The sequence below is a fragment of the Sphaerodactylus townsendi genome, linkage group LG16 (genome assembly GCF_021028975.2).
Source record: "Sphaerodactylus townsendi isolate TG3544 linkage group LG16, MPM_Stown_v2.3, whole genome shotgun sequence".
Classification (NCBI taxonomy): Eukaryota; Metazoa; Chordata; class Lepidosauria; order Squamata; family Sphaerodactylidae; genus Sphaerodactylus; species Sphaerodactylus townsendi.
The window spans coordinates 1,214,375-1,229,499 of record NC_059440.1 but is presented as its reverse complement, the minus strand read 5'-3'; the positions used below and the strand labels follow the sequence as shown (position 1 = coordinate 1,229,499).

The window sequence follows — 15,125 nt, the reverse complement described above, 5'->3', positions numbered from 1 at the left end:
AGGCGCCAGTAGAGCTGCCCTCTTCTTTAAAAACCTCTATGTACTCCAGAGCACATCCATAATATCATTAAGACCCCTCTTGTTGATGCTCCGATTAGGTAGCCCTCAATCAAGAGCGACCTTGTCACTAAGGATGGAAAAGGGACTCTGAAGGATTCGATGGACACGCCAAATGGAGGTCTTCCACAGAAGAATACGATAGATTAGCCTTATCCATCAGAGCCTAGCCCCATCCTCCACCATGGCTAGAGCCCCACCATCGTGTGGCTGCGTGCTTCTCCCTTCTCATGCTCCCTCCAGAGGCCCAAGGTCTGCGTGAAGGGTAGGATCACTTGCCGCGGTTGCTGTGGGCAGACTCCTGCTGATGCACTCACACTAGTATCCGTGCTCTGGCACTGGGCGTGATCGCGAACCGAGCCTGGCTGAGAGCCTGGTCTGCCGACTTCCATTCAAACAAATTTGGTTTCCACCTCACGATTACCCGCGGTTCTGGAACTCCGGCAAGGACCTGAATGCGTCTCGTAGAAACCTAAAGAACAAAACCATGCCCAGATATGTCAGATCTGACCAAACATCTTCCTTTAAACCCCGCCCCACCACGCTTTAGTTCACAGCTCACCCGCCTCCTAGGGGCGGCAAGCTGGTTCTAACAACAACAACAGCAGCCCCTCAACAGCAATTCAGAAGGCGTGGCACCTTCTCCAGTTCGTCCCTACAGCCCGTCAACAGGGCAGAGGGCAAAACAATTTCAACCTGACAGGACCTCCAGATCCTGACTACATTCAGATCCCAGTCGTGACGCCTCAGCAATTTTCACCACCTGTGGACAGGCGACCCGTCGACCAGTGGACCAGGAGGTGCGTCACCTCAGGCTACCTCCTCGAATTCTCCAGCTTCCCAAGGTCGATTTCGAATCTACCCGCATCCCAATGCAATCCGGACAAAATTAAAAAGAACCGGAAGCCGTTCAACACCTACTCAAGATTAGGGCCATCGAGCGGTGCCCATCTTAGGCGTTCCTCGCGGTGTCTATTCACATTTCTTCACGTTCCCAGGCCCGGAGCGGAGACTGGCGTGCCATTCTAAACCTTCGATATGTGAACGGCTTCCACATCCGCCTGCGGCGGAACCAAAATGGAGACACTCGCGATCCATCGTGGAGGCCCTCGCCCAGGCGACTACCTAACTTCACTGGACCTCCGCGAGGAGGCCTACCTCCGCGTCCCTATCAACCCTTTAGGCGGCTTTCCTCCGGTTCGCGGTGGGGCCAGATCACTTCAATACAGATCTCTTCCGTTTGGGCTGGCCACTGCCCGAGTTTTCGAAGGTGCTCCTGGCACCTCATGGCTTGCTCTCGAGCGGGGAATCCACATTCCACCGTACCTGCGGCGAGCCTCCTGAATGCGCTAACTCAGACAACAAGCTACAGGATCTAGAGAGGTGATCATGAACACACTGCGCTTAACCACGGCTTCTGGTGAACCTCAGAAGGCTCCCTACACCCATCAAGCGGATGGAGCACTTGAGAGCCATGTAGACACTTCCTCAATAAGCCTATTCATTCCTCGGAACCAAGATCTCCAAGATCCAGGCTTCGTGACCAGTCTCCTTCCGCCAACAGAGCTTCCCTCCTACAGCTGTAAAACTCATGGGATTGTTCATCTCGGTAACAGACATGCTGCAATGGGGCGGAGTTCCATGCAGGACATTACAACTTTTCGCCGCTACAATACCTCATCATGCACAAGAGGGATGCATGCCTCTACAGATTTCCATAGGCTCATGACAGCCGGTGGTGGGCCGTCACCAGAACCTTTCGAGGAAAGTGTACCTCTACCCACACAGGCTCCAGATCTTCACCCGAGCGCCAGCCTCAGCGGCTGGGGAACATCGCTACAACAAAACTTCGCCCAGGGTGTTTGGACAGCGAGGCAAGCCAAACTTCACCAATCAGTAATCCTGGAGATGAAAGCCATTCTGCTGGGCCTCCAGCACTTCCAACCAACCCTCCAGGACCGTCATCTTCCTGGTCAGGGCCGGACAACTTATTGCCGCCAAGGCCCATATCAACAATCAGGGCGGGTCCAGATCGTCGTGAAGGCTTCATCGGGAGAGCTCACGGCTTCCATCGTGTCCCTGGGCGAGAGACTCATCTCCTATCGTTGTCAGCGGAACACATGCAGGGCCCCTCAACGCGCGGAAGCAGACTGGCTCAGCCCGTCAGTCGATGGTCGAAGCAGAGTGGCAACTACGCGAAGTATTCCACAATCTGACTCTAGAACTAAAGGGAACCCCCCTCTGGACTTGTTCAGCGTCACGCTCAATGCCAGCTGCCTCGCTTCTTCACCAGATATTTCCATCCGGAGGCCCAGGAGCGGATGCCCTAACCTCCCCTGGCGAAGGAACTACTATATACATTCCCTCGGTCACCTGCTACCCGCGACTCCTCAGAAGATATGGCTAGAAAGCAGAAGTCATACTGGTAGCACCGTGGTGGCGGGCGGCCATGGTTCTCTTCAATACTACAGTTGGCAGCGTCTCCACAGCCGATTACCCAGCCCATAGACATGTTGTCTCAAGGCCCCATCGTCCACCCCAAGCCAGGGTGGTTCTGTCTGACAGCCTGGCTCTTGAGCGTAATCTCTAGCGACCAAGGGCTCTACTCCAACACAGTGATAGCCACCATCATGGCGGCTAGAAGACCTTCACCACCGTCTATACAACTCCTCTTGGGAAGGAATTTGTTTCCTGGGCGAAAACAGTAAGGTGGATCTCACCTTCCATCCCAGACATACTCTTATTCCTACAGCGTGAAAGCGAAAGGGCCTCAGGGCTCTACTCTTACGCGGGTATCTAGCAGGCCGCAACCGTGTGGCCTACCTTCCACGGCGATCCCAGTCACCAGACACCGGACATTATAAAGGTTTCTTAAAGGTGTCTCCAGAAACAACCTCGGTGGTGCACAGGTTCCCCAGCCTGGAGGCTTAACACCCGTGTTGTCAGCGCCTACCAAGCGTCCCTTCGAACCACTCCAGACCATAAATCACAGATGGTTGCGAATGAAATTACTATTCCTCATAAGCCATCACCACGTGGGAGGATATCAAGAAATTCAAGCTCTTTCAATTAACTCCCAGTTATGCATCTTCCACAAAGACAGAGTGGTCATCGCCTCGATCGACCTTTCTTTAGTGCGCCTCCACGATTCCACCTCAAACAGGGCTCATTATTCCGACATTTGTCCTTCTCCTTCCCATCCCAAGGAAAGACTCTGGCATCACCTTGGCGTCAGAAGGGCGGCTCAAGGCATTCATTATCCGCACCGAGCCTATCAGAAGAGCGAATTAAGCTCTTCATCCAGCGTCAATGCACCTAGCGGAATTCAGAATGTCCAAGGCGTCCCTCAGCTACACACTTAAAACCTGCATCACCGAAGCATACAAGGCCTCCAACATTCCGGTTCCCCCCGGCATTACGGCCCACTCTACAAGGTCCGCGGCAGCCAATGCTGCCTTCGGTCTCATTCCCCTAGAAGACATATGTAGGGCAGCCACGTGGTCCTCTGTCACATCTTTCATTAGACACTACAGATTACACACCATGTCAGCTAATGAGACAGCCTTTGGCACCAGGGTGCTAGAACATTAGGAGACTAGACACCCACCCGGATTAAGGGACACTGCTCGGGGAGGTCCCATCAGGATGCCGAGATAAGCCTCAGGAGAAACGGTCCATTGGTACTTGCCTGAAGGGCCTTCTCCTGTGGATGGCGATGAGGAGCATCCTATTCCCTCGGAGTGTAGTCCATCATTTAGCATCAGGTTATCTTAGAGTGCGTTTGAAAGTTAATTCCTCTTGGAGTCCGTTATAGGCATGTTGGTCCTATGTTCTATGTCTTATTTCTATGTTACTGTCACTATTCCTGTTTATTCCGAGATCTCCGTACTACTTCACTGCTAAGCCATTCGGATTCTGGGGATCAAGGAGAGAGAGAGTCCAACCCATCACAGGAAGTGACATCATTTAGTTCTGCCTCCCTGAGCATAGGTTGGAAATCACCCATCCAGGATGCCCTCATCGCCATCCAGGAGAAGGCCCCTTCAGGGTAAGTACCAATGGACCGTTTCTTCCACAGGGCTGACAGCAGCTCCTGGTGTCTTTTCAGGTAGAAGGAATGGTGCTGGAGGAGAAGGCTTAAGCTTCCCTGGCCCTGGTCAGAATCGGGCCCTTGGGTGCCCAGCAACTGCCTGGGAAAAAAAAGCCGGGAGCTCCTTTCGTTTGTCCCACAGTCCATGTTCACATCCAGCCAAGGCCAAGCTGATCCCACAGAGGTAGAGGGAAAACCTCCGAGTGGCCCTTGGACCCATGACCAGGTTACCTGTCTTATGCAACAGCAGTGAACAGTTTGGACAGCAATGACACATTCATCCCTGTTCTCTTCCCCCTTGTTTTTGTAGATGGAATGACTCTTCCCTGTTGAACGCACGCTGTCTTCTTGCTGGAGCTTGCCTGTGGAAACACTTTATCCTTTGGGTTGAAGCCACTTTGTGGCAAGTCGAACTCTGTATCTCTGAATCCAAAGGCCACCTGACGAGGGAGAGGCAACAGGATCACGTTAGCCTGACACCACAGCCAAGATGGTGCTGTCACAGAGGCAACGAGATGAATTGTGAGTAATCCAGGGTACCAGATTGAAAATGTTGACCAGTTTTGGTCATTGGCTGCTTCCCCTGTGGTGGAACTCGCAGAAAGCATTCACTTTTATACTATGTACATACATGTCTGCAACCCTCTAAATAATATGCTCATGCTAGCAAGAAACTGATCATAAAGCAATTATTGTTAAGAATTTGGCATCCGTTCATTTGGTAAACTTCCTGTGAATTGTGCAGCCCAGTAGCGTATTGGCCATAATTTTGAGTCACATTTTAATTAATCCTGTGGAGCAGGGCCTTTTCAACATTGGCATCGACATTAAAGAATTCCCAGATCAGTCCTGCTGGGTCCAGCGCTTTCTGTTTTCTGCTGCCACTGTTCTGTCCTGATAAACATGGTTCATATATTACCTTAGACCTGTCAGATTAAATGTACCAACGGCGGGGCCCTTCCCACAAAGATTCGAGTAACAAAAGGTGTCAAGCAGGGCTGCATGTTGGCCCCGATATTATTTAATCTATTAACTATATGGCACCGGTCCTGGACACAATAGTTTCCCACTGTCCATCATTAGGGAATAAGAAAATTCCGGCACTTCTATATGCCGATGATTTGGTACTGATCTCAAGATCCCTTAGTCCACTAGGAATGGCATTATGTGGGTCTCAATAGGCAAGAGGAAGGGGGCAGGGAGGTGCAGCGCTTTGGATCCTGCCCATAATCTTTTAGTGTAAATTACTGTGGGTGTTCTCAATGGGCGCAAAAGCCAGAAGATAAACTTTTAAATAAATGGAGACTTCTGAAAATCCACACGCAATAAAGCTGACTGTGCATTTCAAAATCTGCTCTGTCTCCTGGAAAGAATAAATGATGAAAGACTTTTATGTTACTCTTGATAGTAAGTGTAGATTTATTTCAGTTGCAGTAGAAGATGCACTTGTAATATTGGAATTGGTGCACTCAGAATCCACTTCCACATTCCAAGAATTGTCTTCAGGTTGTAGGAGCAGAGGTGGAGGAGACACTGCAGTGATGGATTAGATCGGAACTTCTTCACTCACAATGAACACTAGTTTTTAAAATTGTGCATGGTTAGGTGGAAGGCAAATTTTGACACTCACGTTCCCATGACGGTAATATAATACCTTGTGATCTAATGGAGATCTTGGTCAATTTAATGTAGAGGTGTGCTATCAAATATTGTTAGGCCCCTCTTCTGTTGGTGCTGGAGGCATCCGAAAGCAGGAGACTCCTGCTGGATTTGCCCTGCAGGGGTCGGCATCCTCATGTGTGCCAGCCCAGACAGAGAGGCCGCCTGCTTCTGCTTCAGCTGAGGCCATCACGGCTGCCATCTGCTCAGATGCTGCAGGAGGGAGTCATGCACATAGGTGGCAGGGGGGCATTGCGAAAATAAACTTGATATCTAGCATAAAGGTAATCTGAAGTTTGTAACCAACAAACTATAGTTCATGTTTCGGTTGGTTTTGTAAACTGTGCTGCATTGCGTATTACTCTTCCCACCTCTCTTATCTTGTGTTTTGTTCAGGCATCACAGGCACAACCCTAGGAAGTCCACAGACTCCTGGGCTCTTCTTGCTGCCTTCTTTTGTGCACAGCGTGGAGGGCAAAGACTTCCTTTGTCATGATGTCCAGGCCAGGCAGAATGGCAAATGATGGTCTTGTTATCTTATCTGACAACCACACTTGGTGTGAATCCTAGCTTGCAGAGTGTCAGGGTCCCCCTCCAGAGTATCACCGGGAAATTCGTCCGTCCCTCCAATCCCTACCCCGGGGTTAGTATTCCTGGCCTCACCCCTGGTCTAAGAAGGGGTGGTCTATATGTGGGGGTCTAAACTCCCTCAGGGCCTGCCTGGCCCAGCCCCCTCCGTCCAGCCTGAGAGTCTGTTCACGCCACAGGACTCCCACTCGTCTCCCTCGTCCCCTTCAGACCTCCCTAGACCTCCTCTCCTCGCTTGCTCCTCTCGTTCCCTGTTCCACCCCTCCTGGTCTCTCCTCCGTCCTTTAGTCCCTGAGCCTTCCACACCACTCCCTTCCTCCTGCCTTCCTCCTGCCTTCCACCCAACAAATCCCCCAGGTGCCTCCGTTTCTCCCCCTTTATACCCTCGTTGCCTCCCTCCTGCCTTGAAAACCCCTCCCTCTCCCAGCCCCGCCTCCCACCTGACCGCCTGGCCTGACCCGGCAGCCACGGAGAATCCAGGAGAGCGGCATCGCCAGTGCCGCCAGCTGGCCGGGCCACTGAAGCTGTCCTGGACTCCCGCCTGGGGGCTGGGGCGCATTGCTCCCTCGTCGCCAGGGAGGGCCCGACTGCCCGTCCCCGGTCGTTGCCTCCCCTTCCGGCTTCAGACCGGCGCCAGGGAGGCATGTCGTTGCGGGAGGGAAGGAGCCCACCGGAGCGTTGACGGGCTTCCTCGTCCCAGCCGTCCGACGTGACGGGGAGCCCCCGACCTCCCAACCCGGCGACAGGGGAGGCGGCGGGCGTGGTGGTGACGGCGGCGCTAAGTCCGGGGAGGGGGGGCTCCCCGCTCTCGGACACAGAGAAAAGAACAGGGTTCAGACAGCACAACAACCTGGTGTGCTGCGTGAGGGAAATCGTGTGAGGCAGAAGATTTGAGGATTGCTTCTGTACACTGCAGAAATATTTTGTCCCCACGCTGTTTCTGCCAGTACCACCAGGAACAGCGTTATGTGGGCTCATCAGGATGGCCGCTGAAATGAGCAACTCTCATGGCCTGTGGGAGGAATTTGAACCTAGGTTTCATCATTGTGGTACCTGTGTGGTCCCACCTTCTTCGCCAGAAAACTTATTCAGAAACTTGATGCTTTACCTGGCATTCATATTTGCTGTTTCAAGACTACCTCTGTAATCATATGGATTAGAAACTCATATTTTAAATTAAAGATAAGATTGCTGTGAAGCTGAATTCTGTAGTCAGTATGACATTCTTAATGTTTTCTGTCCTTCCCCAAATCATAACAGCTGTGGAGCTTTACAGCTTGTCTGTTCAAGGGAACGCTGACGCAATTCTGACTATCTTGTGATTCCTATTTACATTTTAATCAGGGTGTGGTAACGTTTTTCTCCATCTATTAACAAAGACAGGTTTTGTTTTTAAAGGCCCACTTACTTGTAGCATCCAGCTAAAGTTTTGAAGAACCCGGTCAAAAATAGAAACACTGCTCCCCCCTTTTCTGATGACCATTTAAATTCCTTTGAGGAGTACTGGAGCAACTACTGCAAGTTGGGCTTTTTCCCTGTAAAGACAGTGAAATGCTTCTTTAAATATTAGGTTTTACTGTCTCAAACATGTATTGCATGAAAAAGGCTGAAAAATGTATTGCATGAAAAATACTTTCAAATTTTGTAAATATGCCAATTAATACAGTTCCAGTGTTATGTTATAAATTAGGTGTTCTCTAGGGTGGTTTCGGCCATCTTGTTGGGTTGTTCTTCTTTACCACTTACTAGTGAGGCAGGAAGAGCTTTTTGGTCACTTCCTGTTGGCGCCAAATTGCCCCAGTATCTTCCTGCCTCGCTAGTGAGAGCAGCAACATCGACAGGCTCCTTGCAGATTTTTTCCTCAGAGCGGACCCCTTCGTCTTTTTCCCTCTTGTTTTAGCCGAATTCGTGAGTCGTACCCTGTGTCGTTACCCTCCCTCCCTTCCCTCCAATCTACTCTTCAAGGTCATGGCCACGGCCCCCTTCTCCCCTCCGAGGGAGGGATTTTGCTGATCCGTCGCCAAGAACACCAGGGCGGCGGCCAGGGCGTCCTGCTCGCCCTCGCAGAGTCGGGGACCCGAGCTGGCGGAGCAGCCCAGTGTCTCCTCAGCTGGCCATCGGGCCTGCCAACGAACCACCTCCCGGTCACCAGGGGAGTGAGGAGGGAGGCGCGCAAGTTCAGCCAGCCTGTGCACGGGCCGCCAAGAACTCCCTGCCGGCAGCCGCAGCAGAGAAAAAAGCGTGGCAAGAAAGAGACCTGCTGAAGCAGCGCCATGGTGCTACGACTCGGCCTCAATGTCTGCCCCGTCGGTCGACCGACTCTCTGTTGCCTCTCGCCCAGGACGCACTGAAGAGAGAGGCTCCTCCCTGCCACTTAGGCAGGAGCTGGCAGTCCCAGGCTCCTCTGGTTTGCAGGAGGCCGTTCCCAACGACTGGAGTCGATTCTCCCCACACCAGCTTGTGGCGCTTATGCGCTCCTCCATTAGAGAGGAAGTCTCACAGCAGATCCCTCCACCTACCCATAGCAGGGACAGCACCCGCCATAGAGTCAGGTCCCGATCCAGGTCCCCCAGACTCAACAGGGCAGATAGGGATTGGGTCAGACATTAGCGACATTAGTGAAGGGGAGCTAGGCTCAGATTTGGATCACTTCTCCGATACCGAAACACCCGTCCCAGAGATAGGTAACCAGAGCCACCGTCTCTTTAAGACAGAGCAGCTTCCAGCTTTACTCGCCAAGACCATCTCTGCATTAGCCTTGCACGATTCTGAAGAGGCAGAGGATCCAAACTCCACCTAACCTTCCAAGCCCATTAAGGGCTGCCCCAAGGGGCTGGCCTCCATCTTCCCTGTGGAGGATGGGGTATCCCAATTCTTTCCCCTGCCAGAGTTTTTTGAACGGAAGTTCAAAAAGGAGTGGGTTAACCCTGCTACCATAAAGGTTTTCCATCCCTTTTCAAAAAACTATACCTTGCCCCCAACCATCTCCACAGTCTCATCAAGACCCCACTGGTGGACGGTCCAATCTCTGCCCTCCATTCGGTGGGGGGGCTAGTCTATAGAGATGGTGAGGGAAACATTAATGATCCCATCAACAGAAAGGCTGAATCCAGTCTACGTAGGGTCCATGAGGGCTCCGCCATGGCTGCCAGGAACCTAGCCACTTCGGCTACAGTGGCCAGGGCTTCCCTGGTCTGGCTCCAACGCTTTCTCACCATTATCCCTCCTCAGGACCAGGGTGTAAGGGAGGGTGTTGAAAGAGTCATCATGGCAGTCTCCTTCCTGGCGGACTCCACCCTTGATGCTTTCCTAACGTCCTCTCGCATCACGGAAGCAGCTGCTGTGACTCGCCGTCTCCTCTGGCTCAAGCCCTGTCGGAGACAGTGGTCGCCAGCTACAACTACCACAGGCGGGCATTCTCTTTAGCTCCGAATTGGAGAAGATCCTCATCGTGACCAAGGATCACAAGAAAGCCATGCCCCGCTCCGTCAGAGCGGACAAACCTAGATTTTCCCATAAACCTTCCTTTCGGTACTTTTGTCCTTCCTTTCGCCCCCAGTGTAAGGAACCAGAAAAGTCCAGGCCAACAGTAACTTTAAAAGCTCTTTATTGACTGGCATTCATGATCTTCTACAGACAATGCGAAATCTGGCCAGACTCTCCCCAGCTGCTGCTTTTACAGGCAGTGTTTTCCCGCGGAAATCCCAGCCCAAAACAACCCTGCTTTCCCACCAATACAGAAATTCACACAATATAGAAACCAGAGATGGCAAGCACGCAGCAAGGTTAAGAAGGAGATACGAACTGGTCTGGGCACAACGCCCAGATGAAGGAATGTAGACTCAAGGTTGACTTCAGACTGTTAGCAAACCGAAACAACCTTACTCACTGCCTCCCCAAAGGCACTTCTCCTCGAGTTTGTGAGGGAAAGCCTTATAAAAAACAGCTACAAGGTGGGGGGCCAAAATGTTTTCTGAATACACCCACTGGTCATGGCCGGAGGGATACCCCACCCAAGATACTAAATACTGCAGCCGTTTGCGAAGCAAGCGAGAGTCCAAAACAGCATCAATTTGCATTAGTGCTTGTGTCCATCAATGCATTGACTGGCGGGGAGCTTAAGCGGGGAGGAGCCGTGCCAGGCATTGGAATATCTGGAGCCCACTTGAGAGGAGCAAGCTGGAATGAAAAAACAGGATGGATGTTGCTTTATGAGTTAGGCAGTTCAAAGTAGGCAGTAGCGTTATTGATCACTTGTTAGTAATCACAAACTGGCCCTATGAATTTCTTGCCCAGCTTTGAGTATCGATGGACATCTCTAAGATTTTTTTTGTGGACAGATAGACCCAGGCCTCTCCCACCTGCAAGGGGAAAGTCAGGAAGCGATGCCCGGTCGGCATGCAGTTTCTAGAGATTCTTGTGCCTGAGTGAGAGCAGTAGTCACAGATTTCCAGCCCTCCGCCTGAGATTGAATCCAGGAATTAAACTCCTGGCCCGAGGTGGAAGCGGCACAATTGATTGAGAAGGAAACCGAAACACTTGCCCCATAACCACTTCAAAAGGAGACTTGCCGGTACTGCTATGCAGGGCGTTATTATAAGCATATTCGGCAAAGGGTAACAATTCTACCCAATTGTCCTGATGATAGTTGGTGTAGCAACATAGGTACTGTTCCAATGTTCTGTTGGTCCGTTCCGACTGACCGTCGCTTTGCACGTGGTACGGGGCAGTGACTGCCGGAGTGGTCCTAACAAGTTCAAAAAGGCCTTCCAGAATTTCGAGATGAACTGGGGCCCGCGGTCTGAGATTAATTTGAGCGGGGCGGAGTGCAAATGATAGATATGCTGCAGGAATAACTTGGCTAGCTTGGGAGCAAGGGCGGAATGAGGTGGAGACAAAGGAATGAAATGCGCCTGTTTAGAGAACAAGTCCACCAACACCCATAGTATGGTATTGCCATGACTCTCAGGGAGATCTGTGATAAAGTCCGTGGAAATAACCTGCCAAGGACGAGACGCCAGCTGGATTGGTTGCAATAGCCCATGAGGCTTGCCCACGATAGGTTTTGCCTCAGCACAGACAGGGCAGCCTTTCACGTATGCCTCAATGTCTTTGCGCATGGTGCGCCCCCAAAATTGCCGGCGCAGGAGATGGAGAGTTTTTAGGAACCCAAAATGTCCCGCCTTCTTGGCATCATGGCCAGCCAGCAACACTTCCTTACGAAACGAGGGAGGGACGTACCAACATTCCCCCCTGCGCCAAACCCCCTCCTTGAGGCAGAGCAACGCGCCAGTATCTTCCGGAGGAACGGGCTGCCGTCCCACCTCCTGCAAATGTTGCATAAGGGGGGTGACAATATCAAGGCTACCAGGTGGGGGGGTGGGAAGGTGTCACCCGGTGGGGCCCGGATCAGCCTTAGAAGCTTGGGATCTGAGTCCACGTGGCCAACTGGTGTGATGGTGACCTTGGGGCCAGTTGGCGTGGCACAGATGCGCGATGAAGGCGGCTCCGCCCCCTGGGAAGATGGGACAGGGTGTCTGCTGGCTTGTTTATTTGCTGTTCCCGGGAAAGAAATGGGCGCTGAAATTGAACCTAGAAGAAGAAATCCGCCCAGCGTAATTGTTTTATGGCTGGACATTTTTTGATTGGAGGTAGACAATGCTGACAGGTTTTATGATCGACCAAACTTGGAAAGGGGTAGAAGTGCCCCTTCTAGCCAATGTCTCCAGGAGTGCTGAGGAGAAGCTTCTAGCTAATCGCAGCCGTCTCTTTATCACCCACAGTCCAATTCAGTTCTGGACATGACAGTTTTTTGGACAAATAGGCACACGGTGTGAGTTTATTAGCTTTATTTTTCTGCAACAGAGCTGCCCCTAAAGCCTTGTCCGAAGCATCCACATGAACCACGAAGGGAAGTGCAGGGTCAGGGTGTTTCAGGATGGGCTCGGTGGTGAAAGCTGGTTTTAACTGTTGAAAAGAGAGCTGGCAGGAGGGGGACCAATTCAGGGGGGCTCCTGGTTTAGTAGCTAATGGCCCGCGACCCTTGGTGCGTAAGAGATCAGTGAAAGGCAATGCCAGCTCCGCAAATTGGGGAATAAAGTCACGGTAGAAATTAGCAAAGCTTAAAAATGACTGCAGTTCCTGGCGCGTAGTGGGCACCGGCCAATTGACAACAGCCGAGACTTTATTTGGATCCATCTCTAAGCCTTCAGCGGAGATCCGATATCCTAAATAATCCATTTTTTGCTGATGGAAAGCGCATTTGGAAAGTTTGACAGACAAGGAGTTGTCGAGGAGACGCTGCAATACAGTTCTAACCAGACTGACGTGCTCCTCCTCCGTTTGCGAGTATATGAGAACATCATCTAAGTACACGACAACTCATTTAAACAATAAATCTTGCAGCACCTCGTTGATAAGGTACATGAAAGCCCCCAGGGCTCCGTTTAACCTGAAGGGCATTACAAGATATTCATATTGGCCAAATTTAGTATTGAAAGCAGTGAGATGTTCATAACCTTCAGCTATGCGTACCCGATAATAGGCTTCTCTCAGATCCAGTTTTGTAAAGATGCGCCCAGATCCGAGCGCATCCAAAAGATCCTTGATGAGGGGCAAGGGGTATTTGTTGGAGACTGATACAGCGTTTAAACCTCTATAGTCCGTACATAAACGAAGAGAGCCATCCTTTTTCTTCACAACCAATACCGGTGCTGCCTAAGTGCTTTTGGTGGCCCTCCGACTGAAGCCTCGAGCCAAGTTTTTGTCTAAAAAGGCTCGTAATTCCTTCTCCTCGGAGGGGCTCATTCGATTTATTCTGCCCTTGGGCAGTTTGGAACAAGAGTGATCTTACAATCAGTGTCTCTATGGGGCGGCAGTTGATCACACTCCCCTTCCTCAAAAACCTTGGCCAAATCCCAATAGTCTTTCGGAACCCCAGGTAATTCGGGAGGGGGTGCCACCTCCAGCACCAAAGAGGCGAGGGGTTCAAGGGGAGGTTCACCTTCATGCATATGATCCCCACAGGGTGGATCGGTAAACCGGACTATGCATTCGCTCCATTTGATGGTGGGTTCGTGGGTCTCTAGCCATGATATTCCTAAAACTATAGGGTATTGAGCCACCGGGGCTAGAATGAAGCAGTGTCTCTCCCAGTGCTCGGCACAACGAAGTAGCACTGGTTCAGTCCGGAAGCGGGCTGGGCCTTCTCCCCCTAGGGGGCTTCCGTCCATTTGAGTGAACGGGATAGGTTTGGCTAGGAGCACCCGGTTCAAACCCAATTGTTCAGCTACTTGGGGCCGCATAAGACAATGAGAACAACCTGAGTTTACGAGTGCAGGGGCTAAAATACGGGTATTCTTGACTGGGTTGGCCAGGGTAGTCATCAAAGTAATGGGGGCGCCCCTTCACTCTCACCGCATCTGGAGCAGGGGTGGCCTCCTCATGAGGAGGCATAGCCAGAGAGGAAAATCCGAAAGCGTCTGGGGCATCCTCTTCCACCTCCAGACCATCTGGGTCGCCTTCCACCAATGCCTGCGATGATCCCTGTGTAGCTTTACCTCCCGATTTGCGTGGAGGTTTGGCGGCTGGTTTGCGTGTCGGACCCGATCCAGTTGGTTTGGGTTTCTTTGGGCAGTTGGCAGCCATGTGGCCGGCTTCCCCGCAGTAGAGGCAAAGACCCAGGCGTCGGCGACGTTCAGAGACGGTTTCTGAGACGGATGTTCCGCCGGCCGATTTCTTGGCTGGAGCACTGGGTGGCTTTGGTGGCTGGACTTTGGCTGACACACTGCCGGAGCGTAGAAGGCGCGTTGCAATTTGGCCTCCCACTTCAATCCATCCAGCCACCGTGCGAGGTTCTTGATGCAATACAGCCCATTCACGGATCTTGGGATCAACGCCTTTGAAGAAATACTCGCATTTCATACGGCTGGGCCAATCCGTAATCTTGCTGGCTGCTGCACGGAACTGGCGAGCATATTCTGCGAAGGGACGGTTACCCTGCTTGATGGTTTTTAGGAGTTTCTTAGCTTTGGTGGATGCACCCCTATCTTTGAAACGCAGCCGCAGTCCACAAGGTAGCGCCGCCACAGAATGTAGTTCTTCAGTGTCCTGCTTGAATAACTCTACGAACCATTCGGCCGCATCACCATCCAGCACGGATCCAATGTCTCTAACTTTCTCACGCTCAGAACGATAGAGATCATCGAAATCTTGCATGTGGGCGTCCAATTGGAGAATAAAGTAGGGCAACTTGGAAGCGGAACCATCAAAAAGAGCTGGTATACGCGGTCTCGGGTAGGCTCGACCAGGGAATGGAGCTGGAGGAGGCGCCGACATAACCGTAGGCGCTGGAATCGGAGCCGGTTGAGCACGTTGGGCCGGACGCTGTGCAGCCGCTGCCAGTTGACGACGGGGCTCAGGCTGGATTTCTGGCTGCATGTGTAGGGGAGCAGGACCTCCCGTCTGCATTGCCCGATGGGGCTCTGCGCCCTGCCTGGCATGAGCCTCCAAAGTCAGGAGTTCTCTCTCCCTATGAGCAAGCGCTGCTCTTTGCTGTTTGATTTCGCGTTCACGTAGGAGTCGTTGCTGTTCAGATCTTTGCAGAGCAGCATCCACCTCCCCTTGATCCCGAAGAGCCCTGAGGGTCAGTTTTTCCCATGACAACTCATGTCTGGATTGCTCAGCGAGTAAACGTAGCTCTCTCTCCTGCTTGTCTCGATCTTGTTGAAGT

The 15,125-nt window shown here is 51.9% G+C and overlaps 1 protein-coding gene across 1 annotated transcript in view; it reads left to right on the top strand.

The window, feature by feature from the left end:
* PAFAH1B1 (platelet activating factor acetylhydrolase 1b regulatory subunit 1) overlaps positions 1-15,125 on the top strand; it is a 126,125-nt gene that overhangs the window by 57,615 nt on the left and 53,385 nt on the right. The window contains exon 2 of the mRNA XM_048518758.1: positions 4,458-4,669. Coding sequence (XP_048374715.1) covers positions 4,638-4,669 — 32 coding nt within the window. The 5' untranslated portion in view covers positions 4,458-4,637. The remainder of the gene's footprint in view (positions 1-4,457; positions 4,670-15,125) is intronic.